Here is a 25,975-nt window from a genome sequence, read left to right as displayed (position 1 = left end):
CATCAGTAAAAGTGCTTGATGCATATAAACATTCCGAAATGAATGATGGCAGAAACGGTGTGGAGGACGACCAAATAACGGAACATTGTATACATATATCGGCAAAATATCTATTTAAAAGTGCAAGCGTTAACACTTTTGATACCATTCACCGGCCAATAATCAGTATAGAGTAGTTCATATTCTGGCCTTGCAATTTCTCAACACCTCAGCCCCGGATCCAGGTTTGACATTATTATCTGTACAAGTCAGGGAGTCAGGGTTATTCTCCCCTCAGCTAATAAACTATGACACAATTATGAAATAAATGATTGAGACAGACGTATGACATCATTAAATGTGCCTTAATAATGAAGTTAAGAAACAATTGACCAACAGTATATGAGTCGTGTTCTGAGAAAACTGGGCATAATGCATGTGTGTAAAGTGTCGTCCCAAATTAACCTGTGCAGTCCGCACAGGCTAATCAGGGACGACACTTTCCGCTTTTATGACGCTTAAAAAATTTTACGACACGAAATGCAAAAGTCTCGCTAATTCACATCTTCTTAATTATGTATATAAATGCTGTTCATTTTCTTCAAGTCGAACAAGGAACGGCCATTCTCAGAAATGTACAGTCTGAAACCTTCCGTGTGGGTTTGGAAGGTATTTAATGTGTAATTGATATGATTTTAGTTGTATGCGAAATTTTAGGCCTTATACCATTTAAGAAATAACACGAGTCTTGCTATGATGATCCTTTTATATAATCAGTCGTTCAAAAGGTCGTTACTGTTTAGGTATTCTCTCGTCGTAGAGGTATTGACAATTATGGGAGAAGGTATTAACTAATATTTAATAACAATTACATTAAATGGATACCTCAATTATTGTTTCTCTCATCGCTGCAATTTGATAAAATTGATGTACCGATTATCATTTTGGAAGTGAAATAAATTATTAATAAAGCGATGCCAACGCGAAACGATTGAATAATTAAACGAAATCTGTTGTTAACCTTATATTTTGTGGCATAAGGATTTTCAGGAGTTTTGATAATTTAAGGTATAAAATACACCATAAACTATATCAGCATCGATGACCGAGTGATTTCAGCACTAGTATTTACTTCAAAAGTCAGAGATTCGAGCCCAGTTGTGATACCCTTTTTCTTATTTTAATTTCATACTTGTTTTATACTGGAGCTAGGTAGTTCCAATGTTTACATTTATTAATTTCAAGCAATTTATGACAAACTCCAAAAACATGCCAAAATCTGTGAAAAGGTCCATTAAAGCAACAATCGTTTACAGTCCGGTCTTATATTGTCTTTGCCGCTCCCTATTACCATGAAGTTCTTCTGCTTGCTGCTCTGCTTGGCTGTGGCCAATGCGTACTACGGTGGTCGCCAGGGTAGAGGCGGAAACTACGGGAGCGTAGGAGGATACGGAGATGGTTACGGTGGAGGCTATGGTGGTTATGGAAACCAGGGTGGATATGGCAGTCATGGAAACAAGGGCGGATACCAGGGCAAATATGGCAGTTATGGAAACCAGGGTGGATATGGCAGTTATGGAAACCAAGGCGGATATGGCAGTTATGGTGACCAGGGTGTATACCGGGGCAAATATGGAAGTTATGAAAAACAGAGCGGATACCAGGGCAAATATGGCAGTAATGGAAACCAGGGTGGATATGGCAGTTATGGAAACTAAGGCGAATATGGCAGCTATGGAAACCAGGGCAGGTATGGCAGTAATGGAAACCAGGGTTGATATGGCAGTTATGGAAACCAAGGCGGATATGGCAGTTATTGAAACCAGGGCAAATATGGCAGTTATGGAAACCAGGGTGGATACCAGGGCAAATATGGCAGTTATGGAAGCCAGGGTCGATATGGCAGTTATGGAAACCAAGGCGGATATGGCGGTTATGTAAACCAGGATGTATATGGCGGCTATTGAAACCAGGGTGGATATGGTGGTTATGGAAACCAAGGTGGATATAGCAGTTTTGTAAACCGGGGTGGATATGGCAGCTATGGAAACCCGGGCAGATATGGCAGTTATGAAAACCAGGGTGGATACGGTGGATACCAGGGAGGTTACGGGGAATATAAAGGTTATGGAAATCAGGAACCCTTCGGTGGTTTCGGTTGCAAATACTAAAAGTATGGTGTACGAACTGGTCCAAAATTATCCTAAACAGAAAATGTGTCTTTCCCATTGTCCTTAAATTATTGCCATATTTTAAATATTTATATTTGTGCTTCAAAATGTTGATTTTATGCTTACTGGGACATCCTGAAAGTTTTATAACAATCAATCATCTAAAGGATTCCTACTTCAAACGTATATTGTGACTAAAATAAACCAAATATTTAAGATATGAATATGCAGTAATGTAAATGTATCCCTTTTTAATATTTCGTCTAAATTGCTCCTAAAAATATGCAGTCATTTTAAAGTTATGCGTATTTCAATGAAGCACCCTAAAATCCGTTTAAACCTGATATTTGGTTTTGTGATCACACATGATAGCTTTGTGCACATTTAAAGCATAGTCTAAATATTCCATGCATGGTTATCCACAAAATAAAACACCCGGTACGGTTTACAGACGCACGAGCGGTTCATAAGTATGTAATCCGTCCGATACAGTTTCTGAAACCGAACAAACCGTCCCGGACGGTTTAGGATAGTTTTGGACCAGTTCGTACACCATATAACTATACAAACCGTCCCGGACGGTTCCCTAAACTGTATTCGGACTACTACTATTACTACTACTACTACTACTACTACTACTACTACTACTACTACTACTACTACTACTACTACTACTACTTCTACTACTACTACTACTACTACTACTACTACTACTACTACTACTACTACTACTACTACTACTACTACTACTACTACTACTACTACTACTACGACTACTACTACTACTACTACACTTCTGCTGTTTTGATAGTGCATATGCCTGTGGCTTCTTTAAAAAAAATCCGCTTACCCGGTATTTGGCAATTATTAATAGTCTTTAACGTAGCCAATGTCTTGATATTTGTAAATCAATACAGTTAAATATTTTAATACATTGACTGAGCGTGAATTATTTTGAATGGTCTTGTCGACATTCGATGATTTTAAAAAGTTAACTTCGTTGAAAAAAATGCCGGAGGCCTATGATTTAGTACATGTTTTCCGGTACTTTATGACTTTTATCCCGCTCAACTGTCAATTAGGTTCGTGATGAATGTAGTGAGTGATATATCAATTGTTGTCAAATATTTGATCTTAACTCGTAACGTTTTCTATTAACAAAGTCAACACATTTGCCCGTGCCCCAGCCGGGTCAATACGTAATATACTGCACTTGTTGCCAGGAAACACTTAGTATTAAAACGAAATGTCATATTAAACTATGCGCTTATCTGACTCTAAAAGCGTCTGCGTTGAAACATTTGAAACATGTACAATTGTTGTGTAAGTGGCTACGCAAATATAACTTGAATTATGTTCTAAAGTTTCTTAAGCATTAATAAAGCACTGAACTGTTAAATTTAAACACACAAGTGCCACATGCTCATCCTCGACCAACCACGATGCTTTTTAATTTATGAAACATGCACACACATTATATCAATATTAGGATGCATACAGTCAGAACAAAAAAGAAATAAGAAATATCGCTGTTGACGATAAACGTATTTAATAAGGTATGACATGAATTTCATTATACAAGCATTGCGCACAGTGACCGAAGATATCGTTTTGTTAATGTAACTCGGCGCTTATTGACCGAACTGGCTAGTTTTCGTCACTTTACTGAACTTATTACATGTGTTAATTCAAATATCGGAAATAATGTTTTATCGAATGGTGAAAAAGTTTCATTAAATTGATAATTATATCATGATAAATTTTAGATTTTCACAAATCTGGAAATTGTTTTATTCCAGACACCATTTATTGTTTTGCCTATTGAAATATTAAAAAAAAAACACACAAATAAATCCATAATACTTTAATCCAACATATTGCACTTTTCAAAGCTCACCCATCAAGGATTGAAAGAAAGAGTTGCAGAAAAGTGAATCATATACAAATACAAAGATAGAACTTAAGCACGCAATACTATAAACTATGCATTCTATATGTACAAACTTAACAGATCGAAAGAGAGAATAAAAAGGAAAAATAGTCTCGTCATAACAACCGTAAGCAAAAGAAATGCACAAGATAATAAATAGTGTAACCATTGTAATAGAAGTATATTTACTCATACATCTATAAAATAGTATTTCTGTCAGTAGCGGTTTAAACCACTATTTCCCGTCCATCGTCACTTCCAAGGGAGCTGAGACCTTCGTCAGAGAATTCATCTTCCAGTTTGGTTTTCATGAAGCTTTCCATTTCGTCATCCTCTGAGAACGACTTGGCGTCCGCGAACACGTTTTTCACGATGTCAGAGACATTACTGACGTTATGGCCTTCATAGCTAACGGTGCTAATTTCACTTGGGTCGGACATGAAGCTGGTCTGCTCGTCTTCACTAAGACTATAATCCACCAATTTATTCACGCTATTAAGTCCTGTTTGTGCCATCTCGGTTTTAAAGAAGTCATCACAATCGCCAATGAAAGCGACGTTGAAATTTGAGACGTCACCGTTGTCGTCATGCCCCGAATCATTGTCATCGTCATGGAGAGTAAGAGCTGCCGAGGAACAATCTTCCTGTTGACGAGCAGGTACTTCATTGATATAGTTGGAACCAGCAACATTAACACTTGGTGTTTCTTCGCCGGTTTCCGCACCGTCTCCGCGTCCTCTGTAGCGGGAATCTACGTACTTGCATTTAGGAGACCGGTAGGTGATGTATTCGGAAAAGTACTTCTCCAAAAGCGCGTCCTTTCCCTCCTTTTGGTTCATCTTTGAAATTCTCGAGACGAGATCTGACGCTAGTCTCTCGTGGCGCTTAACATTCCTAAGTCTGTTCTTAATATTCTTTGGATTTTCAGCCGTTGTTAATGTGGTGACCTTTCCGGCTTCGGTGTTATCATTAGAAGAGCCGGCGCTTGTCACTGTGCATGTCTTTTGCTTCAACGTTTTCCTGACCGCAAACTTTACGTTGTTGACGTCACTTAGCACTATGGAGTTCGCGTTCACCACAAAGCTGTGGTCGGCTGATTTCCCCGTGACGTTGCGACTTACTGCAGAAAACGACTGCCCAAGAGCAGCCTGCCTCAAGTCACTGTGGCTGACCGACGGAACAAATTCATCGTCGCTGTGGTCAGTTTCCCCGTTGAAGTACAGCTCTTTCACGAATTCATTTGGATGGGAAAAGTGAGTGAGTCTATCCTCCACTGCTTTCTCGCAGGTCACGTGTTTGTCCATAGCGCGGTGCTTGGTATTCAGTTTCTTTCGTCTCGACTCGGACATCTTCAGAGCGTGCAAACAAGGCGACACTTTTCGAAATACAAATTCGTAGTCATTGTCCATTCCCCATGACCTCATGACCTTGAGCAGCCTACTTTTTGCCGGGAGTGGCCTCTCAATTCCCCTAGACGACTCGAAGATTCCATACGCCTCAGTCCCATCGTTTGTCTCCTCTCCATCCAGTTTTCTCAGCACCATTTTAATGACGTCAGCACATGTTGTGTACTTGGTGACGCCCTTAATGTAACGGATGGTGTCCCCGAACGTCAAGGGAACCTCGACATGCTTTCTTCTGCGTGTTTCAGCCATCTGCAAAAACAAAGCGCAACTAATATAATTTAATATTAACGTTGTTGAATTAATAATGTTTTTGAAAAAAATATCTATACGTATAACACTATTAGACAGAAAATAAAATCAACTTACAAAAGATATGATGTTCGAAAAAACCATTCTTATAAATGCTAGGTATTGAATTTGGCACAAACTTGTGTTTAATGATGGTCCATATTATGAGTGTTGTATATATACCAAAACTTAAATCAAGATAAATTGAAACTTCAAAATAAAGACAACAATGTAAGAGATGTTACTATGATGTTAATTATGTTTTCTTTATTATTTTTCTCTAATTTGCCCGCCTTTAAAAATGTTCTCCTTTGTCGGCATTTTAAATCAAAGAAACACCGGCTTGCACTGTTACAGGTATGTAAATATTAATATTAGATGAATATTTTGATAAAATAATCTCATTATCGCTCTGAATTCACACGATCATTACTTCCTTTTTACATTTGAAAACACAAAGATCAAAATTCTTACACGATCGCGATAAGATCTAATAAGACAATAGACTTTATGATTGTGATTATTATATTCGTTATCATTTTGATGAACCAGATATTCAACGATTACCGGTTCGAAAAACATGCATTAAATGAAGGGCGCACACATATAACATATGCATCAACGGCAGTGACCCTGATATAAATAATTGTATTACGCTTGTACCATTTTGTTTCAAACATGATTTATGGAGTTTTTTTTTTGTGAAAGTTTAATATGAGGATACGGAGATTGATAAGTATATGCGTTATTTAATATTTACTGCTTCAATTATTTATATGTAAAACATTCAAACACGTTTACTCCGCTTCGGTAATGAATATTGAAACAGTATGCACTATTTGAGTATCAATGATCAGAATAGACGTTGTAATAGGTTAAATTGATATAATATTTATGTAATATTGAACACAATGTGTAAATCATCGTAACACAATGGAAAGCTTAAATAATGCATTTAATTAATGTAACAAGCCACAATCTAATTTACTTGCTATTATGCCAAATTTTACGAAAGCGATAACTTTATGCCTCACATACAGATATAAAAACAGTATTGAAAAGATGAATTATGAATTAAACATATTGCAGTTAAAATGTGCAGCACATAACAATTGGTGTTAAAATCAAATATCAATGACATCGACAACATTAAAAAACGCTTAATTTGCAATAGTTAATGCATCAGTTTAAAAATGCTAAGATGTGTGGTCGGTCATTCTGGTTGACCGTAACCTCTCAACAGTGATTTACAACAAATCCCTGTGTTGAAAGCCACCGGATTTTAATGGCCATAACAATTGCTGAAACACGTAAAAAAAGCATCAAAACGACACATAAATATGATAAATCGCGCGTTTGAGCATCTGACTATACACAAGGTGGACATTTTTCTTTTCAAGTTGCTTCAGCATTTTTTACGGAGACTGTCACAGGCGAGTGTTCGGTGATCATATCAATAACATGCAATGTCACTGACCAGTTATCTTGACTCACGTCCGGTCGTGAATTGATGACTTTCACTCCATATACAAAAATGTAGAGAGTAAAGAGCATATTTTGCTTATGTACTCATGTTAACAAAGTTTGGTATTATATAAATGCACTGACAAAATTAATGTATATGAATATTATGGTACATACTAAAACTAATACAATGATGTAAAACATATTTTAAACAGTTATATTCACTCAAGTATTCATATACTTATATCAAACTACTTATAGTTAAAAGTAATTAATTTTAAAACGTTAATGGTCATTGACAAAGAAATCAAACTGTCTGCATTTTCCTTTTGTTTTTTACTTTCTTTCGATAGAAAAATCATGGAATGTATCTAAAGTTTAAATAAACATGAAGGTTTAAACTATCCAAATAGTTTTCTCGCTATTATCCGGGACAGAAAGGCGTAACAAAATCTTTGACATTATTATTTTTTATTTCAAATTGATTAACTCATATATGCCTAGCGTCTAGAAAAAAAGGCCTTGGCAAACAGCGTAGACCCCAGATGAGACGCCGCATGATGCGGCATCTCATCAGGGTCTGCGCTATTTGCTTAAATAAATTTCTGTAAGAAATATTATAAATATACAAATAAATATACTAGACATGCCTAATTTTGGAAATAAATTGATCCAATTTAGAAGGATGTGAGAGTCCACTAGGCATAAATGCCATTAAATTGGTTAAAAAAAACAACCATTCTAAACTAATTTTCGCGGCTTCGTGATTATGACCCTCTGGCCAGATACGTGTTACAAAAATCATTTGATAATGGTATAATGTAAATTTTACGAGCTTTTAAACTACCGGAGAAAACGAATTGTGTCTTTAAACTCAAAAAGCAGTATTATAAATTGTAACTTTGTAAGAGCAGATAAGTGACACTCGTGACATCTTGACTGAGCAGGATAATGAGAGACCAAAGAATGCATTTCAAGTTTTATAACTGGGCAAATATTTGCGTTTGTTTTAAAATGATACTATCTGTTGTTTTGTTACAGAAAAAGGTTTTCGTCGAATACTAAAGGAAGTTAGCGCCAACGGTGTCATGCTGAACAAATATTTTGACAGATACCATGTTATGAATACTCATGTTTACTCTTTCGCGAAATAAATGGAAAACTGTTGTTGTTTTTTTTATTAAAAATATGAAATTGAGGTTAAACACGCTGTTGAAAAATAATATATTGTGTTTAATAATATACACCGATAAAGTGTGTTTATAAATATCGTTCCAAAATAGTTTTTATGTACGTATTTCAAAAAAAATAAACTCTTTTTAGCATAACAACTAAATAAATTAATAAATAACATGTAATTATACGACATAATATACACATTAAACTAAAGTGAAGACGTCCGCACATTTGCCCGCACGCTTATATTCATCCTATAAGATATGTGCACACTAATAGCAATAAGACCACCGACAAAAACGGGTTAGTCACATATTCTATATTTGAGGCAAACATATTTTAAGACAATCCCATTTGTTACAATGAAGACCTCTATTACAGAATGGTTACATTTTTTTGTAACATTCCGGTGTTATAAAAAATTGTTCGTACATTTTATAGTTGTATTTAAAAATATCTATTGCAATCCTCAACATAAAATTATTAAAATAACAGACGCGGATGATCACGAATCACCCAAATCAAAAGAAATCAACATACCATTTATAAATCCAAACTGAGTGAGTAATTGTTACGTCCCTCTAATATCCACGGGTTTAAAACCGCTTGTTCTTTTTGAAGTGTTATGTCTTGTTAACTGTTGAGCTCGATTGAATTTTAACATTCGAATGACTGTCATCAATCTATTTTATACTCTTATCACGTGACGGGTATCGCAGTAAAACGTCAGTACCGTAACGGCCGCAAGGCATTATGGGTGGCCGCGCGCAGAAACAAAATGTCGTCTGCAAGGAAACAAAAGCTCGCCTGCTTGACAAGCGCTGACTTCCGCTACCTCCTATGAAGATAAAAAGCAAAACAATATTGCTTTTAAACAAAATTACAAATAACAACAATATGTTTAGGCTTTTTCACAATTGCAATTCATTTGGCTAATTGATTTCATAAATGGTATAATACTAGCATGGTATAGTATTTGGCATGTTCAAACAGAAGACTGTTTGCTAAATGGATTTGGGTAACCCCTAATACCCGTCTGTGGATGTCCCCCATGGACAAGCATAAGGATATGTGTCTATAATCTTACCAGCAAACACTTGAAAACGTTAACCAATGTGGCAAAACAAGGGACACGAGGGGATTACTTTTAGAAGTGATGATTGGAGAAGAATGCTAATGTGTTACATCAACGTTAAATCAAACACAATTTAATAACAGTTCAATTGAAACCTAGATAATAACAAGAACAAATGTAAACATGTTTTTTTAATGTTTGTTATCTAAGATCGTTAGTTAAAAAACTAATATTTTATCATTACTTTCATCGTAGTTTTAATATTAATTCGGTATGTGTTGTATACTTATATAACATAAAAACAAAACAATTGATGCCTCATCTTCCACACAAGTTCTTGCATTATATTAATACAAATGTTATTAATTTTATCTAATAACCGAAAGCAAAAGTTATCTCAATAAAACAGACAACTTACTTGCAATTTACAACCAATATATTGCAACTAGTCTTTATTTTGATATACCGGTAATTAAAATGTAAACATCGATGTAAGTACACGTTACTTACAAAACATTACAAAATTGGTTTATCAAGTGACACATCGCTCTCCTCTGGCTAAAAGATCAGTTTATAAATTGGGAACCGATTTCTTTTATTGTTCATCAATTTAGATGTTTGCAATACAATGTAAGCGATGTTATCAATCAGAGTTACGGGCCTAAGGATCGTGTCACACGAACCGAGCGTCGAAAAACAACTCTTGATTAAAAATAGTCAATTAATTCATAAGTGAATGATGGACGGAAGGCATGGGATGACTAACACAGGTGAAGTCTATACATAATTAGCTATAAAATATGTCTGTATCTTATTCACGCCGGGTATGCGAATACTTCGTTGACGGATGGCACTTCACTAACAGAGAACAACAAAAGCCACGCGCGAGAGGTGAATTCTTTAGCTTTTTTGTATTTATGTTCTGTTTATTTGGTTTTTAGACACAGAACATTGTTTGGGTGATTAATGGTATAGCACTGCGTATTGCGAAGAAAGAAATGCGCGGAAAAACGGTGAATTATTAAAAAAAACGATAAAATTCCATCGATAATCAGCATGAATTGAATGATCAGTACATATTTTAACAAAATAAACATACTTGGAAATAAATCAAGAACGTGCTAACTATTCGAAATAAAAGATCAATATATCCAGTAATGTTACAACATGTTACATTTTAGTTTACTAATGTATTTGAGAAAATTAAAATGTTTTAAGAGTCGCATGCACATTTTCCATCTGCACTTCGTTTACCGATCATCTAAAAAACAATGGCACTTCGTTTCCCGACATCTAGACACTTTTTTCCAGATATAACACACTCGATTTTTGTGAATCAAAAATGCAGAATTCGCTGTGGAATACTGTTAAAGTAAGCAGGCAATAAATAAAAATGTATGTACTTAGTACGCAAATAAAAAACGAACTACCGAAGCATGTTCTTATCCCTTTGAAATATGATTATGATTTGGTTTAAATGTGAAAGATAAATGTTAAACAAATTGGATATGTCTTATGAGTAAAATCTATATGACCATATATTTTAAATTACGTTCTAAACGGTTGATCTAAAGCATTTATCTTTATGTCCAAATGAAGGTACTAAGGCTATTTACTTATATATTAGATAGCATGTCATGAATAATCACTCGCTTAAACTGCCTCTCAGAGATTAATATCAGCAGCGATGCAGGTCCGAACTTCTATTGGAACTTTTTGGCTCAATGCCAGTAAACGAAAATAGCAATAAAAGAACGGGCGGGGTCGATTTAATCACACGACAGTGGTGTAAAAAGTTATGCATATCCGTCTTTGTTTTTAATATAATCAGCGACGACACTTTCCGCCTAAACTGGATTTTCATCAAGAAGAGTCTGCCTCTAAAAGAAAAGTACAATAACGGCGCAAAGTGTCGTCCCTGATAAGCCTGTGTGTATTTCACAGGCTAATCTGGAACGATACTTTACGCCCATGCATTAAACCCCTTTTTTACAGAGCGAGGCTTATATATAGGTATATATAAACATGTATGTGTGTGTGTGTTTGTTTGTGTGTGTTATGTACACATTTATTTAATAACAAATATTATCTCATTTGAAAATTGCAATTATAATAAACATAGTATAAATTAATAGTAATGTTATTTTTGAAAAATATATTTTCAAAATGTTTCGTATGAATAGCCATAATATAAATAAATGCATTTAAGGTAGAAGATAAAACTCAGTTATTAGAGTGCCCGCTTTGTTGAAAGTCTCCGTAATCTGAAGTGCCCTTTATCGGTAAACAAAGTGCCTGCAACTTTATGTATGCCACCTATTACAACCACAGGTGGTTAGCGTGTGGCTATGATATTAATTAGTGAAAACATCATTTTGAATGATAAATAATCATATTATAACGAAAAATTAACTTTTCTGAAAAAAAAAATTTCACTATCAAATATATATATATATATTTGATAGTGAAATATTTTTTTTTTCCAGAAAAGTTAATTTTTCGTTATAATATGATTATTTATCATTCAAAATGATGTTTTCACTAATTAATATCATAGCCACACGCTAACCACCTGTGATTACAACATGCACTATCTTTGTTTATATTTCATTGAATACTATCAAAATTTCAGTATTTGAAGCACAGTGATTACTCTACATGCTGGAATAGCAAACAATTTCTTGCAATAATTCTAAGTAGTTTTATTTTGTTAAATAGTTTACTGTTCATCCAGTTTATGCTGTTTTCCGATCGAATTTTCTATTTTTTGGGGAAAAACTGTACCATTCTTCCGTAAAATTGTGTATTCCCAATACAAAAGGATACACCATTTATCAACTCGACCATGTGTCTTGTCTTAAAAACTAATCTTTAGGATTTAACTTTAAATAAAACAGAGGAACTTACCTCTCGCGCTTGGCGTTTGTTGTTCTCTGTTAGTGAAGTGCCATCCGTCAACGAAGTATTCGCATACCCGGCGTGTTATTAGACATAGACGTTTTTTCTACTATTGCATTGAAAATGCTATTGTTCGAAGTTGATAACAAATATTTCTTTTAAATTAGAGACTTAGTTTACTGCGGAAATTAAAAAAAAGCCATCTTTTGAATTAAATATAAAAGAAGATTAAATCCCACAAGTTAGAAGTGACTTTCTTATTATACGGCCAGTCTATTGTTCAAAGGCAATTAGCTTTACCCGATTTAAAATCAGTGTACAAATTCTCAAAATACCTTTAATTCAAACCTTATTCCACGTAATTTAACTGCATCGAAACAAAACGTAGGAAATGTAATGGCCGGGCGAAATAAACGCTTGTTACTAAGAAAATTTTAAACAGAATACCATCAATTTCATTTCAGTTTTAATTAAAATGTAATTTATCTTGAGTTGCACTTTCAAAACATGTAAGGAATTATTCTGACTCATTAGTGCGATGAAGAAGTACACACGGTACTCTCTCACGATAATCCCTGGTTGCAAATGGCCCCTTAACTCACAATGTATCCATCGGGGCTCCTATCAGGTATCTAGGGCCACTAACAGGTATATAATAGTGTCATACATGGGCTCAACAAAGACACAATGACTGTTTTCAGTCATTTATCATCAGACCATCAGCCTATCTCCATGGATAGTTTAAAATCATTTGCACCCATATCAAGATGTAACTAAGCGCCGTAAAATTGCCAAAGAATAAAGGCATACAACTTACACGCAATTAAACTTTGCTATCGCCTGTTTATCTAAAACGATGCGATCTTTATCAGGTAAATTGCCAGTCACTTAGTCAATTTTTATATTTATCATTACTTTATTATTATCATATATGTATGTTTGTTGTATTCTATTTATTTTGCATTGAGGGTATGTAAATGCAAATACCTTCACCTATTGTGCACATCTACATAAGATATAATTACATGCTAATATCGCATCAAGAATATGGGCTATGATTGAGAATAGACGGTTTAATGCCAATAAATAAATTAAATAAAATCACAACAATGTATTTTTCGAACTTCAATAAACTGCATGATCATGACTGATACTTTGTGTACAGTTAGTTGCTTTCGGGGTAGGCTCCATGACATTGATTAATGTCATCAATGATGAAAAAGCCAGACACATTCTCAGACTGTTTGTTCTAAGTGCCGCCCTCGTCCTCGTCGAGCCTTGTTCGCGTAGAACAAATATGATACCTAACTGGACAGTGTAGCAGTTCGGACGTTAACAATATTTTTACAGCATGAAATCGAACGTTTATGTCACATTAATTACTCCTTTGCAATGAAAGTTGACAAACACGGAGACGCATTATTCTCCTATTACAGCCGAATCTGGTCAGGGCGTTCCAAAGTGACAATAACAATGATGATGTTAGCTGGATGTCGCATATCTTAGCTTCACGTTTCTTAACAATAATATTTCAACTTTCAAAAGTGACAAAATAAATTAAGCCATTAGTAGTTGACCGCTTATTATTAACAATTCGAACATATTAAACAGCATGTAATTTCCAGAATTAAACACTAATTGATAAAAGCAAATTTCATTAAAGCTAACATGCCATTTGGGACAATAAACGACCGAGTAGATTTTTTGCAAAATTAACATGTTGATACAATGCACACTGGTTGCATACTAAGGCTTTATATTTATGAAGTTATTATATAATTTTCTTTAATGTGGTTAAAAAGTTACTACCTTGTTTATAAACACCGAATTAGCAATTGTAGATTTGAGTGTTGATATAAAATTATTTTAAAATGTGAGCTTTAATAGTGATTGAAATCAAATACATTAAGTTGACAGACATTGACAAAACAATTTCTACAAACCTACTTGACAAGTTAGCGGAATTAAAGTTAAAACAAACATGGAAACATGTAATAAATTTTATGCCTTAGGCTTTGCTTAAAACAATAAAGTTTCAATTAAAGTCGCCATACACTGACAGCGAAATTTAATATAAAATGCACAAAAACTTAAATGACTCCGCAAAAGTGACGAATAGCTACAGCATAGGAGATATTTATGTCTAAAAATGTAATTTGCTTTTGAAAAGCGTTTCAGCGTGTTATTTGTTATAGACCGTTAAAGCTCTCATCCTATCATTTATTTCAAGTATCAATGGCTATATTAAGGAATATAAGTGTATGTACATTCATAAACCTAAACTAAGTTTATTTGATTAAATTGTTTTTCATTCTATTGTGTATCGTCAATGCTACAACTTGAGTACGATTTTATCGTCATTTTGATGTGATGTTCATCAGGGTACTAACATCGGAATTTGCAATGCTGGTTGAAATGCATAAATATTTTATCGATAAATGATTATACCAATAACGAATGTGACGCATTTTAAATTAACTTTATAGTGTATATTATTGTCTAAATTCAAACCGATGTTGTTTTTTTTTTAAATAGTATAACGTATGAATTGGCATGCGCACTCGAGGGTTATGATAATTTTTTGTTTTTTTAACTTTAACAATGTTTCCTCATCTCTAACACGACAAATCATTATGACTATTGCGATTTGTGAAATACTTCAGGGATAACGGTATATACTAACTATTCAGATAATGTTGTGTGGCTTTAAGTATTATCATATAATATCCAACGTGAATATGTTCACCATTTTATCGAAAACCTCACGCTAGTGTATGCGATCTTATGTTTTATCGCGACAAAGTTATTATATTCAACACTAGTTAATATATCAGATCAATTAAATGAACATATAAGGATAAGCTAAAATGTTAATTATATACGCGCCTCTCAAAATTGTATTTCGGCAACCCATAGACAGGGACCATATACTAATAAAAAAGTGATAATAATAACTGTTAAGATTATTTATAATGCTCGGAACAAGACAAACTAACTTAATAACATATATAATTTTATTTTACAACTCGTATGTACAAATAAAAGCACTTGTCTCATTTGTTAGTGTAAGTATAAACTTTTCGGTCATAATCTATTTTTGAAGGTACAATACACAGATTTAACAAATGCCTGCTTTCGAAATAAAATGGATGAACAAAACTTGATGTCATCAAACATATGAAATGTCTGCTCAATAATGTAGAATAATAAGTACCGACAACACATAATTGTACAAAACATTTTCAAAATAAAACAAACATATGATTATGAAATCATAACAAACACATACAGATAAATGATGCACGCATGATAAATAAACTATGAAATCTTTAACACGTAACGTTTTTGACAACAGAAAGCACATTCTTCACTGCGTTTCGTGCGAACCTTACACGCGCATGTCTCTCTCAAAGTCACTTCCCATTGAGCAGTGTCCTTCGTCGGAAACCGAGTCATCGCCGAGCACAGATTTCATAAAACTGTCCATTTCCTCGTCCTCGTTTATTATTGCGCACTTTTTACTGAAAACGTTGCGTATATAATCGGAAACGTCATTATCGCCAATCTCGGTTTGAATAAACGCGCAGTCGTTATATTGATTTTTATGGACAGCGCTTTGTTGACATAGATTTCCACAGCTTCCTTCCGAGGAAACGCTTGAGAAGCTGCATTTTGACCCAGCGCTGCCGATGTCACTGTCGATGTCACTCATTTCGTCATCAGTAATTGTGTAATCAACGAGTTTCTTGTGTATGGGACCGAAATTCTCTCCCGAGACTGTGTGGACTCGGTGAAGATCATCTATACATGTTGTTCTTGGAACCAGGACATGGGAATGGCGCCGATCCATGACGTAGAACTGACTGTTTGGAACCAGGTACGTGCAGTCAACTTCGAACGTCGATGCAGACGATTCGGAGGAAGCAGATGCCCTATGCGTGATCTGAGTGAACTTCCCATCGGACATGCATTCATCGTCTGAAAAAGGTAGAAATGAACTTGCAGACTGGCGCCTGTTTTTGCTCATGTCGTATGTGGCACTGATGCTGGGTAGCAAACGTCTCCTGGCTGTGAAAGTCCTGGACGTATGTTCCTTCGTGTGCGGCGAGAATCGGTGAAGATTTCGGTTCGAGCGCGAATACAGCAGGTCTCTGGAACAGGGCTCTACGTCAATGAAGCCAAAATTAACACGATCAATACGGTGCATTTTGTTTGGGTGTATATCACCAGTAATTTCAGTTGGTGCGTTCTTGTGTCGTTTATGCTGCCTCTTCGAACGTAGATGGTTCTTTGATCTGCGTTTGCTGTTACGCCGTTTCGGAAGTGACACCATCGGCTCCCCGCTCTCGTCGCTCTCAGATGACTTACGGGGAGCTAACTTCGTGCATGATTTCTTTTTGGCACCAGCCATAGCTGCGAAAAAATGAACAAGGCCCGCCATCTTGGTTCTGTCCAGGTTTGAAAGGAAATCTTCCATGCTTGAATCACTTTCTGAACTGCTTTCACATCGTTCAGTTGCTGGTTCTCCAAGTTTTGCCTTTTGTTTTTCAACAAAATAAGCCAATGAAATCAGCGTTCTCATATACGGATCTTCCTTCTTCCCCGCTTTAACAACATGTTCGGTTTTATTTTTTGAGAACAATGTTTTTGTTTTTGGTTTCGATGCAATCTCTGGGTTTTCAACGGTTGCCAGTGGTTCCACGCGACGCATTACAAGTTTATTTGGACCGCCATTCCACGATTGAACCAGCTTCAACATCCTCTCATTGCGTGGCACTAATTTTTCACCAGTCAATGAATTTTCGAAAATACAGAATAGATGACGGTATTCTTTTCCTATACCGGTTTTCTTAAGTACCATCTTGATGACGTCAGCACATGTTGTGTACTTTGTTGCACCCTTCACGTAGCGCGTGGATCCGTCTATTCGCAGTGGGATCCCTTTGTCTTTCATGTGCTGCACATCGACCATCTGTAAGAAAACAGGAAAGGAAATGAAATGAATTAATTAATAATTGAATGCATGAAAATGCACGAACGTACAGAGCCGATTCAAACGCATATAATCTGAAATCATTTAATCAACATGACATTAGAATTAATTTGCATATGGAAATGTGTTGATAAGCACTTTAATTTTGGCATTTGAAGAAAGTTCTGTCTTGAACGCAAGTTAACAATGTCTAATTCAACGTTTTTAACGCCAGAGCGTCGCTGTGGCGTTCTCTTGTGACATGCAAGTTTCATATGTCATCTTGACCGCTGAATATGAATGACGCAGACGACAAAAGTTGATGGGTCATGGCGCCCAGTAAATTACTTAATATTTAACGATCGAAGTGATTTAATTATGCACGAAAATCGCGAAACATTACAGCGGCATTAAGACTCCGTTTTTATGTATTTGGTACTTCATAAAATATATGGTTTTGCGAGTCCGTAGTGTTGGGGAAACAAAACACGAATTATAGCTTTCAATTATACAATAAAGCAAAAATAATTGTTCAGTGTATAACCACAGGTGGAAGTAACGTACCCTGGATGTTTTTTTTTAGGAGCCCAATATATTCAAATTAATATATAAAATCATGTTTAATGAGAAAACAAAATTGACAAAGAGCCATGAAAAAAAATCCCCACCCTCTGATATTGGAATCATAACAAGGTCATTAACTAGAATTTATCATAGACCTGTCTTCGCGGGCCGCAAAAATGTCAAAAGTAGCTTTAATCAAAAGCATCCCTTGATCCTCCTATGGGCAATTGGACAACCTTTCATAAAAAAGTTAACTTAAAAAAAATCTGTCCAGCCGTTAACTCACAGTCGGTCGATAACCAAGCAATATTTCCAGTCCGTTTGTCAACCCGAATAAATCTTCGACAGAAATTTTTTTAGTTTTTGCCCCTCTATTGATAGCTCGCGTCCTATTCCTTTAAAACAACGAGGCGTGTCAAATAATGCATGCATATGCAACCGCTTATATAAAATTATATAAAAAATTATATAAAAAATATTATCCTAGGTACGTTACTTCCACCTGTGTGTATAACTGTAGCACCAAGTATGGAATAAGCTACGTCTAAACCATGCAAGCTTATGTATCTTTCAAAAGTTGCCACAAATAATTGCACTGCGCCGGTTCAACAACTGAACGGAGAACATTATTATTTTGTTTAATGTATCATACTAGTAATTGCACATTTTATTTCAAAATGTTTCCTTTTCGATTCTACTTGATTAATAACATGTTGAATTGTAAAAATGCCCATATTTTCTTAATAAATACAGCAGTAATACTAAAATTTAATATAATAGCACAAACAAATCGATGATTGATTTTAAATTTACCTTTGTTTTCATCTGTTAATAAATCTATAAAACTATAGTTTAGTTAAGAAGCATATATTTTAAAAAATAAGTAGTTATTTAAATATGTTTAAGATATGAAAATGTTTCAAAACCATATTTGTCATTACAATTCAACAGCTGTTATGCCGTTTTAAACTATGACACTAAGCCAGCTCTTGACATATATGTATCAAGTGCCGTTAACTTACTTTCTGTAACAGTTATATCCAGAGTTGTACAGAGGACCTTTAAGAGTCCGCGATGCACTAAGTTTACAACGCGTATGAGTAAAGAAACACAACTGTCGAAATTTAAACTAATTAAAGTGCCGTCGTATTGACAAAATATAAATGAGTTGCTGTTAACGCTTGCCCATCACGTGACGTATGACATTCGGCCAGCCTCTGTTTTCTTCGACATAATGACTAATTGACCGCCGAAGGACATTATCTTTGGAAAGATAATGAAAGATTCTGATGTGACATCAAACGCAAATCTTGCGATAACAATCAGCTTAAAGAATAGCGATCTTAAGAACACAGTCGTGTATATCCTTTTGAAGCTATTTTACACCTTTGTTCTACATATTAGTTTAACCGATTAAAACAGTTACATGCTGTAAAACGTTTAAGAACTTAATAAATCCATCATAAATTGTATATTTGAATGCGTTGAAGTGTTTCTTAAAAATTGCAAATTGTAAATAAAGCCGTAGCTCCAGACGCAAACACGTAATATGATATTGGAATTTGTAACATAATGCGATTCCTTGATGGCTTGCAAACTATGTATAACAGTTTTGGTCAAATCCATGTAAACGGCTGTATATTATATACTCTTGTTTTACCATTGCATGTACATAATTATTACAGTACAACATACTATTTACATACACAATGCTTTGAGTAAATAAAAACCTTTACTCTCATATAAAACAAAGATTATGAAGCACTGTAGAAAGCTGACTTAATTCATGACATTAAAAATCAGCGTATTGAATTTGACCCGTTGAATGCAAAAATTGGTCTTATGCCATCAGCGCATCCCCGCAATCTTATCAGGAGCTACTCCGTCCACTAAGGAGACCACCATGCATTGCGTCACATTTTGGTTAATTGACAAAATTAAAAACAAAATGTTTCAGATTCGCAAATTTTCGTTGTAGTTATAAATATTAATAATACTACGAGGATTGCTTATATAAAGCAAAAATACATCACTAATTGTATCAGCGCGGATGACCGAGTGGTGTAGGCGCTAGACTTTAACTCCATGGCTGAATGGTTCGAGCCCAGTTGCGGATAACTTTTCATTCTTTCTTTAGTTTTATTGTTGTTCTTTTAATGGAGCTTTTTAGATCCAATTTAACATATATCAATATTAAGCATTTAATGACAAACTTCAATACATGGAAAAATCTGTGAAAATGTCAGGTAGATCCTGGTTAGACTGCGCAGACTGGTGTAGAGCTACGCTTATTGCTTATGACATAAGACCTATTTTCGCAATACGCGGCTCTGATTTTAATTTTTGTTAGTTGTGAATTGTAAGTATTAAATTATCAATAAATAAAAACAAAAACTTGGTGAAGGAAAATCATTTGAACCTTAAAGAACATTAAACCATTTATGCCTAGCGTCTAGAAAAAAGGCCTTGGCAAACAGCGTAGACCCAGATGCTTACAGAAATTTCTGTAAGAAATATTTTAAATAAAGAAATAAATATACTAGACATCCTTAATTTTGGAAATGAATTTATCCAATTTAGAATGATGGGAGAGTCCACTAGGCTTAAATGAGTTAAACCGCTGACAATGCTCATATGGAACGTATATTTAATGTTCAACAATAACTTAAACCAGTGAACTCTTCATCCACATCCCTTCTGTATCAGTACGCAAAGATTGTATCACCTATAGCGCCAATGGAGCCTTAAATTAACAAAATATTTGTCATCGCCGACAAGGCCGCCTCTTAATATCAGGGTGATTTAGGCAAGCCAACGTTGTAATCAGCAACACTAGTTGTCCATCTTGTTAGATAGGCCACGCGATTAGGCCGTATCAACCAAGATAAATTTAACGATTGTAAACAGTTTTTACAATCTTAAAGTTAAAAGTGTAATCTAGATGATCCGTGACACGTGTAAATATATGTTTTGACAATATGTCAAGTGTTCGAGCATTATCGGGTTCTAATCGTGCCATGCGGAGATGTAGGTGTAAGTTGAACATGTGTACGACATTTGGAGAAAATTGACCGGAACACATTCCGGTGATACACATAGTACTTTTGAATTCTTTACAGGGCCAATAAATAACATATTAACTTATTCTTAACCTTTTATGTAAAATTCAATACGGACGACAACAATTATTACAGCAACAACAAAATCCCCTATATATACTGATGTTGCTTTTGCTACTTTTCCCACTATAAATACTGCAACAACGATTACTATTTATATTAATTATAATTATTTATTTTAGTCGATATTTGTGCCAGTTTATAGTAATTTCATAAATATAATAATAATAATAAGTAATGTTGTTTTCTGAAAAGAACTATTAAAGAAGGCGCTTTGGTACACAAAAAACAAAGGTGTAAATCGGAAAATTTTTAGTAACGAAGCTGTCATTTTATGAAAAAAAATATTTTAATAAATAATTACACAAGAGACAAGTGGCAATTGAAACCATGATTGTAAATTATTTTCTATCATAATTGATCACTGTCAGAAAGACTCGACTGTCATCCATGACTTTATGACAACTCGGACTGTTCGGATATATTCGGCAGTGTTCGCTACTTAATCGGTGTTACGTCAAATGTGAACACGAAAGCATCTCTAGCTAACGTGAATAAATGTTCAAATCGAATTATATGCGTGCCACACAATTCAATAAAACTGTATGACCCATCTCCATTATAAGAATATACATGTACAAAAAATTCCGTTCCTTAACTAAATTTACCTCAAGTGCCAAATCGCTTAATGTCAGGATAAACTACCGAAACTGCAAACATAACTAACTCAGATTGATAAACATTTCAATAAGAATTTATGTTGACATAACAATACAAACGAATCATCTCCCTTATTAAATAACTGCAAAATAAAGTAAATCTAAATACTTATATTCAAGAATTCGGTTGATGTATCGTCGTACTCACTTCCAAGGACGTACGTCAATATATATTCAATGACTTGGTCATAAACCTTTCAAGTGCGTCAAGCAAAATTCATAACGAACAATTGACAGGAAATTAGTTCATTTCCGTTTGCATTATTTTTCTTAAACACTGTAAAAGCATGTAATAATATACAGTTGAATTTGCTTCGGAGTTAATAATGTATATGTGTATGTATTTAAGGGTTTTAGTCTTTTTTCGTACTTGCTCCGTATGTTGAGTATCTGTTACAAGAGCTTAGTATCTGAACGCGATTAGAAAAAGAATGCTTGCTTTAACCCTTTCAGTGCGGGAACCGAATTTTAAAGGCCTTTGCAAACAGTTTGGATCCAGATGAGACGCCACAAAACGTGGCGTCTCATCTGGATCCAAACTGTTTGCTATTCTGATAGTATTCTTTGAAAAAAATGAAAGAAAATGCTAATTTTAGAAATTCAGCAGAAGACATTTTAGCAGACGACAAATTTCCCAGCATGCAAAGGGTTAAATGCATATTGAGTCATAACTTCTATAATATTGTGTATTTGTTTTTATTGAATATCTTCCGCTTTCAATCCATTTATGCCTAGTGGATTCTCTCATTTTACTAAATTGGATCAATTTATCAAAAAAATTAGGGATGTCTAGTATATTTATTTCTATATTTAGAATATTTCTCACAGAAATTCCTTTAAGCAAACAGCGCAGACCCAGATGAGATGCCGCATCTGGGTCTACGCTGTTTGCCAATGCCTTTTTTCTAGACGCTAGGCATAAATAGTTTAAGATAAAGAACTATTATAACATGATTTGGATAAACACAACACAATGTACTTTCAATATTTATAATTATTATTATTGACACTTGATATGAACATTTCGTCAATATAATAGCTAAACACAAATAATGTACGTTTATAGTAAGGATTTAACATATATTTATATCTCACTTGCCCAAATATACATATCATTAAATAGAACTAAATTTTCAAAAGAAATGCTACTTTATAGTGAATCGCTTTAAAGACATATACCACTTACCTTCAACAGCCGTAAAGTCATTTTGATAAATTATAGCTACAGTTGATAACTCGCTGAACTTTTATTTCTATCAAATTTTATCTACGGAATAATATATGTCAGATGCGTGTTGGTGTGAGGACTATAAACCAAGACGGGTTTATTATACTTACAATTATAGCACAATATACTCATTTAACCAAGTTCGAGTACTACTTTACTGGCATCTGTACTCATTCTGAATGTGGTGCAATAATTACTTATTTAGAATTTTTACCAAGTCGAAAAAAAAAATAATTGTACAAAAACCCAATTTACACTATTTTGTCCCGCAATCCCATTCTAGTTCAGGTTGCAATCATGGATGCCAGCTCGAATAATTATATAAACATCTCTGTCAACATGTGTAATTGGATCGGTCATTTTGACACGAGTAGATGACCTCCTAAATCTGTTGGATAGGTAAACAATTAGAGACGGTCAAGTGTTTGCACTGCCAGCCCTACTCAATTACGGTTAAGGACTCGACCACGAGAGGCCACGTGCAAACTGTTACCAACACACAATTATTGGCAATGACTCCATTTGCTCGATGCACTTTTGCATATATATTTACTTGACTTTCTGAAAGGAAGGCAAGCTGTCGATCAGACATGGAGATGCTGAGTAAATGTTTCGCAGTGACCTGTCCGAGTACCACTCTCAAGCTGCGAATAAGGAGAAAGATGAATAAAAACCAGGTATTTTAATGTCCATGCATGTAATTTAGCCCTGGCTTTACAGAGTGCGATATAAAAATCTTCTGCTAGAACGATATCGATTTATCATAATCTGTGTTCATATAAAATATAAATACAAAAATGCCAGCTATATTTTCTAAGAAAAAGGTTTGTAATTGTATTTCCATGCTAAAATTGACCGTGTGATTTTTGTTGTTCAACACACAAAACTGGTATTAATGATTTTATTTTGTTCAATTTCATATTTCCTTTTTCTACAGCTATCTGTCATTTAATCTTTTTGTGATTTTCATAATGATGCAACACATTCCGAAGCCATTGTCTAATCGCTTTTTTTGCCTTCAACAGTTGTTGAGATGTAGGTAAATCTGTTAACATACACAATAGCACATTCTTACAAAGTCGTGGCAACAAAGGCATGAACAATAAGAGGTGTTATTAAATAATAATCTAACCACATTATCGACTATTGTTATACACATGGCATGGGCTATAGTTGCACGCGAATGCTTCAAACAATGCGAGCATATTGGTTTTTAAACTAGACCTAAATATTTTAATAAATTTATTGGGACTGAACAAGGAGATTTTACTGCCGTGTGTGTGTGTGTGTTCTATGTAGGCTTGATTAATTTGTATAGGACTAACAGTTCGGTAAAGATTATTATTTTTATAGTTTTCAAACTTTAATCGCATTAACACGCAGGTGTAAATCCTTTATGGAAATATGCAGGTTAATACGCGGCTTATTTCGTTTTGTTTTGTTTTTAAAATATGAAATATTGTAATTATTTTTATTTGACTACAGCACGTTATTTTTATTAGGATTTTTAGAGAAACGCAAAGGGAAATAATATAAATGCACACATTGCTAAGTACTATTTTTCTATGAAATATCAAACACCATAAACTAAAAAAAGAATAATATAGATAAAGAATATTGAAATAAATATTATTTAATTTGTATAAAACATTAATTGTTTAAAAACAATAATCATTTTATCTGATTGTAATATCCTATATTATTTTAGAAATCTGCGTATTTCAGGGAAATAGAGCGATGACAAGCAGATCTAAGTCCCTCGGGCGCGTCTTCTGCGTTACGGGCGTTCACGCGCCGCCCCCTGTGATGCAGCCTATGGAATCACCAATAAACCGGAAATTGAGCGCTACCGGTTCCCTATCGAGCCAGTCAGAAACTGATTCTAATACTTCCGGTTACATTTCATCGTCTTCTATGGAGATTTCGAGCGAGGAGAAGCGACTGGTTCCCAATGAGGACAAGGTGTACCGAGTATGGGACCAGTGGAGCATGCATCGTGACGTCATGCCCGGTCCGAAGAGCTCAACCCCAAAGCAGGAAACAGTGACTATGAAGAGACGGTCAAACGTCACTTATCAGTCGCAGTCGTTGCTGGCTATAAAGAAAACTTTTAATCACAGTTCTAAATCAAAACCTAATATGAAGGATGCAGTGAAAGCGTCGTGTGAATCTGATGATTCGTTCTGGGGAATTCAAACGCCTGTCGTGCAAAAGAGCTGCTCGGAGGGAGATATACGGGCGACGAATGTAGGAAACTCTATGAAAGGGAAACAAGTGAAGTCTCACGACGCAGGGCTCGATATTCAAACAACCAAATCGAAAGCAACCCAAAGAGAAATGAACCACCGAACAGACACTCACAAGCAGACATTACGTGATGATCTCAGAATGTCGTCTGCACAGACAACACGCGTGCCGTACATTTCACAACCCGGCGCCGCTAAATGTCGCCCTGCAGAACCGGAAATGGTAGAGGACAGGCGGACACTCGCTAACAAACTGAGTAGATCGTGTGCTGATCTAGTAGGTGAAGTGGTGGACGAATCCATAAGTGATTTTCTATCAAACGTGGACACGAACAATCTTGCAGGGTTTTTAGACTTTTACGATAAGGTAACGAGTGGAGCTGCCTATGAGCGGGCACGAAGGAATACGAAAAACTACGAACCCGTTTATTATTAACAATACCATGTCATCTGTTTGTATATACATCATAGTGCAATTATTTGTTTGTCTTTTCTTGGCATATTTTTTCATCCTTCTTTGACATGACATCTACCGAAATAAACATAACCGTTTATATACTTGTTAAATTCTTCTTTAATGGGAGACAACTCAAAATAGTTTATGATATAGCTTTGCTGAAAGTCCCCATTTAATGTGCTTACATATTTCTTCCCGGTACTTATGATTTATACATCAATTATTTAAGATAAAGACGCTGACAACTCATCTTTATAATGATTTCATTCTTAAAAGTTAAATG

General features: G+C 34.9%; 3 protein-coding genes across 6 annotated transcripts; 2 read left to right on the top strand and 1 right to left on the bottom strand.

Annotated features, from left to right (window-relative positions):
* Positions 1-1,331: 1,331 nt before the first annotated feature.
* On the top strand, positions 1,332-1,697 carry LOC127869959 (uncharacterized). The gene has a single exon (XM_052412616.1). It carries the CDS (start codon positions 1,332-1,334, stop codon positions 1,695-1,697), a length of 366 nt encoding a protein of 121 aa, XP_052268576.1.
* Positions 1,698-4,711: 3,014 nt separating this feature from the next.
* On the top strand, positions 4,712-25,789 carry LOC127868333 (uncharacterized). 4 transcript variants are annotated; one of them, XM_052409995.1, is made up of 3 exons: positions 4,712-4,856; positions 23,558-23,666; positions 24,715-25,789. In XM_052409995.1, the coding sequence occupies exons 2-3, from the start codon at positions 23,580-23,582 to the stop codon at positions 25,669-25,671; spliced, it is 1,044 nt and encodes a 347-aa protein (XP_052265955.1). In that variant the 5' UTR covers positions 4,712-4,856; positions 23,558-23,579; the 3' UTR covers positions 25,672-25,789. The 4 variants fall into 4 exon arrangements, with proteins under 4 accessions (XP_052265955.1, XP_052265954.1, XP_052265952.1 ...); XM_052409994.1 differs by lacking the exon at positions 4,712-4,856 and adding an exon at positions 22,041-22,097 and having other exon boundaries at positions 23,562-23,666; XM_052409992.1 differs by lacking the exon at positions 4,712-4,856 and adding an exon at positions 22,048-22,097.
* On the bottom strand, positions 15,428-19,321 carry LOC127868332 (uncharacterized). The gene is made up of 2 exons (XM_052409991.1): positions 18,946-19,321; positions 15,428-17,359 (listed from the first exon to the last, which is right to left on the bottom strand). The coding sequence occupies exon 2, from the start codon at positions 17,357-17,359 to the stop codon at positions 15,776-15,778; it is 1,584 nt and encodes a 527-aa protein (XP_052265951.1). The 5' UTR covers positions 18,946-19,321; the 3' UTR covers positions 15,428-15,775.
* Positions 25,790-25,975: the final 186 nt, after the last annotated feature.

This window comes from Dreissena polymorpha, chromosome 2 (genome assembly GCF_020536995.1).
Source record: "Dreissena polymorpha isolate Duluth1 chromosome 2, UMN_Dpol_1.0, whole genome shotgun sequence".
In the NCBI taxonomy this organism is placed as follows: Eukaryota; Metazoa; Mollusca; class Bivalvia; order Myida; family Dreissenidae; genus Dreissena; species Dreissena polymorpha.
This window is presented reverse-complemented; position numbering and strand designations above follow the sequence as displayed.

Bases quoted from the DNA above. Each gene is read 5' to 3' on its own strand.
- LOC127869959 (XM_052412616.1), top strand. From the start codon at position 1,332: ATGAAGTTCTTCTGCTTGCTGCTCTGCTTGGCTGTGGCCAATGCGTAC.
- LOC127868332 (XM_052409991.1), bottom strand. From the start codon at position 17,359: ATGGTCGATGTGCAGCACATGAAAGACAAAGGGATCCCACTGCGAATA.
- LOC127868333 (XM_052409995.1), top strand. From the start codon at position 23,580: ATGGAGATGCTGAGTAAATGTTTCGCAGTGACCTGTCCGAGTACCACT. The intron at 23,667-24,714 runs GTATTTTAATGT...TGCGTATTTCAG, and splicing joins GAAAGATGAATAAAAACCAG to GGAAATAGAGCGATGACAAG.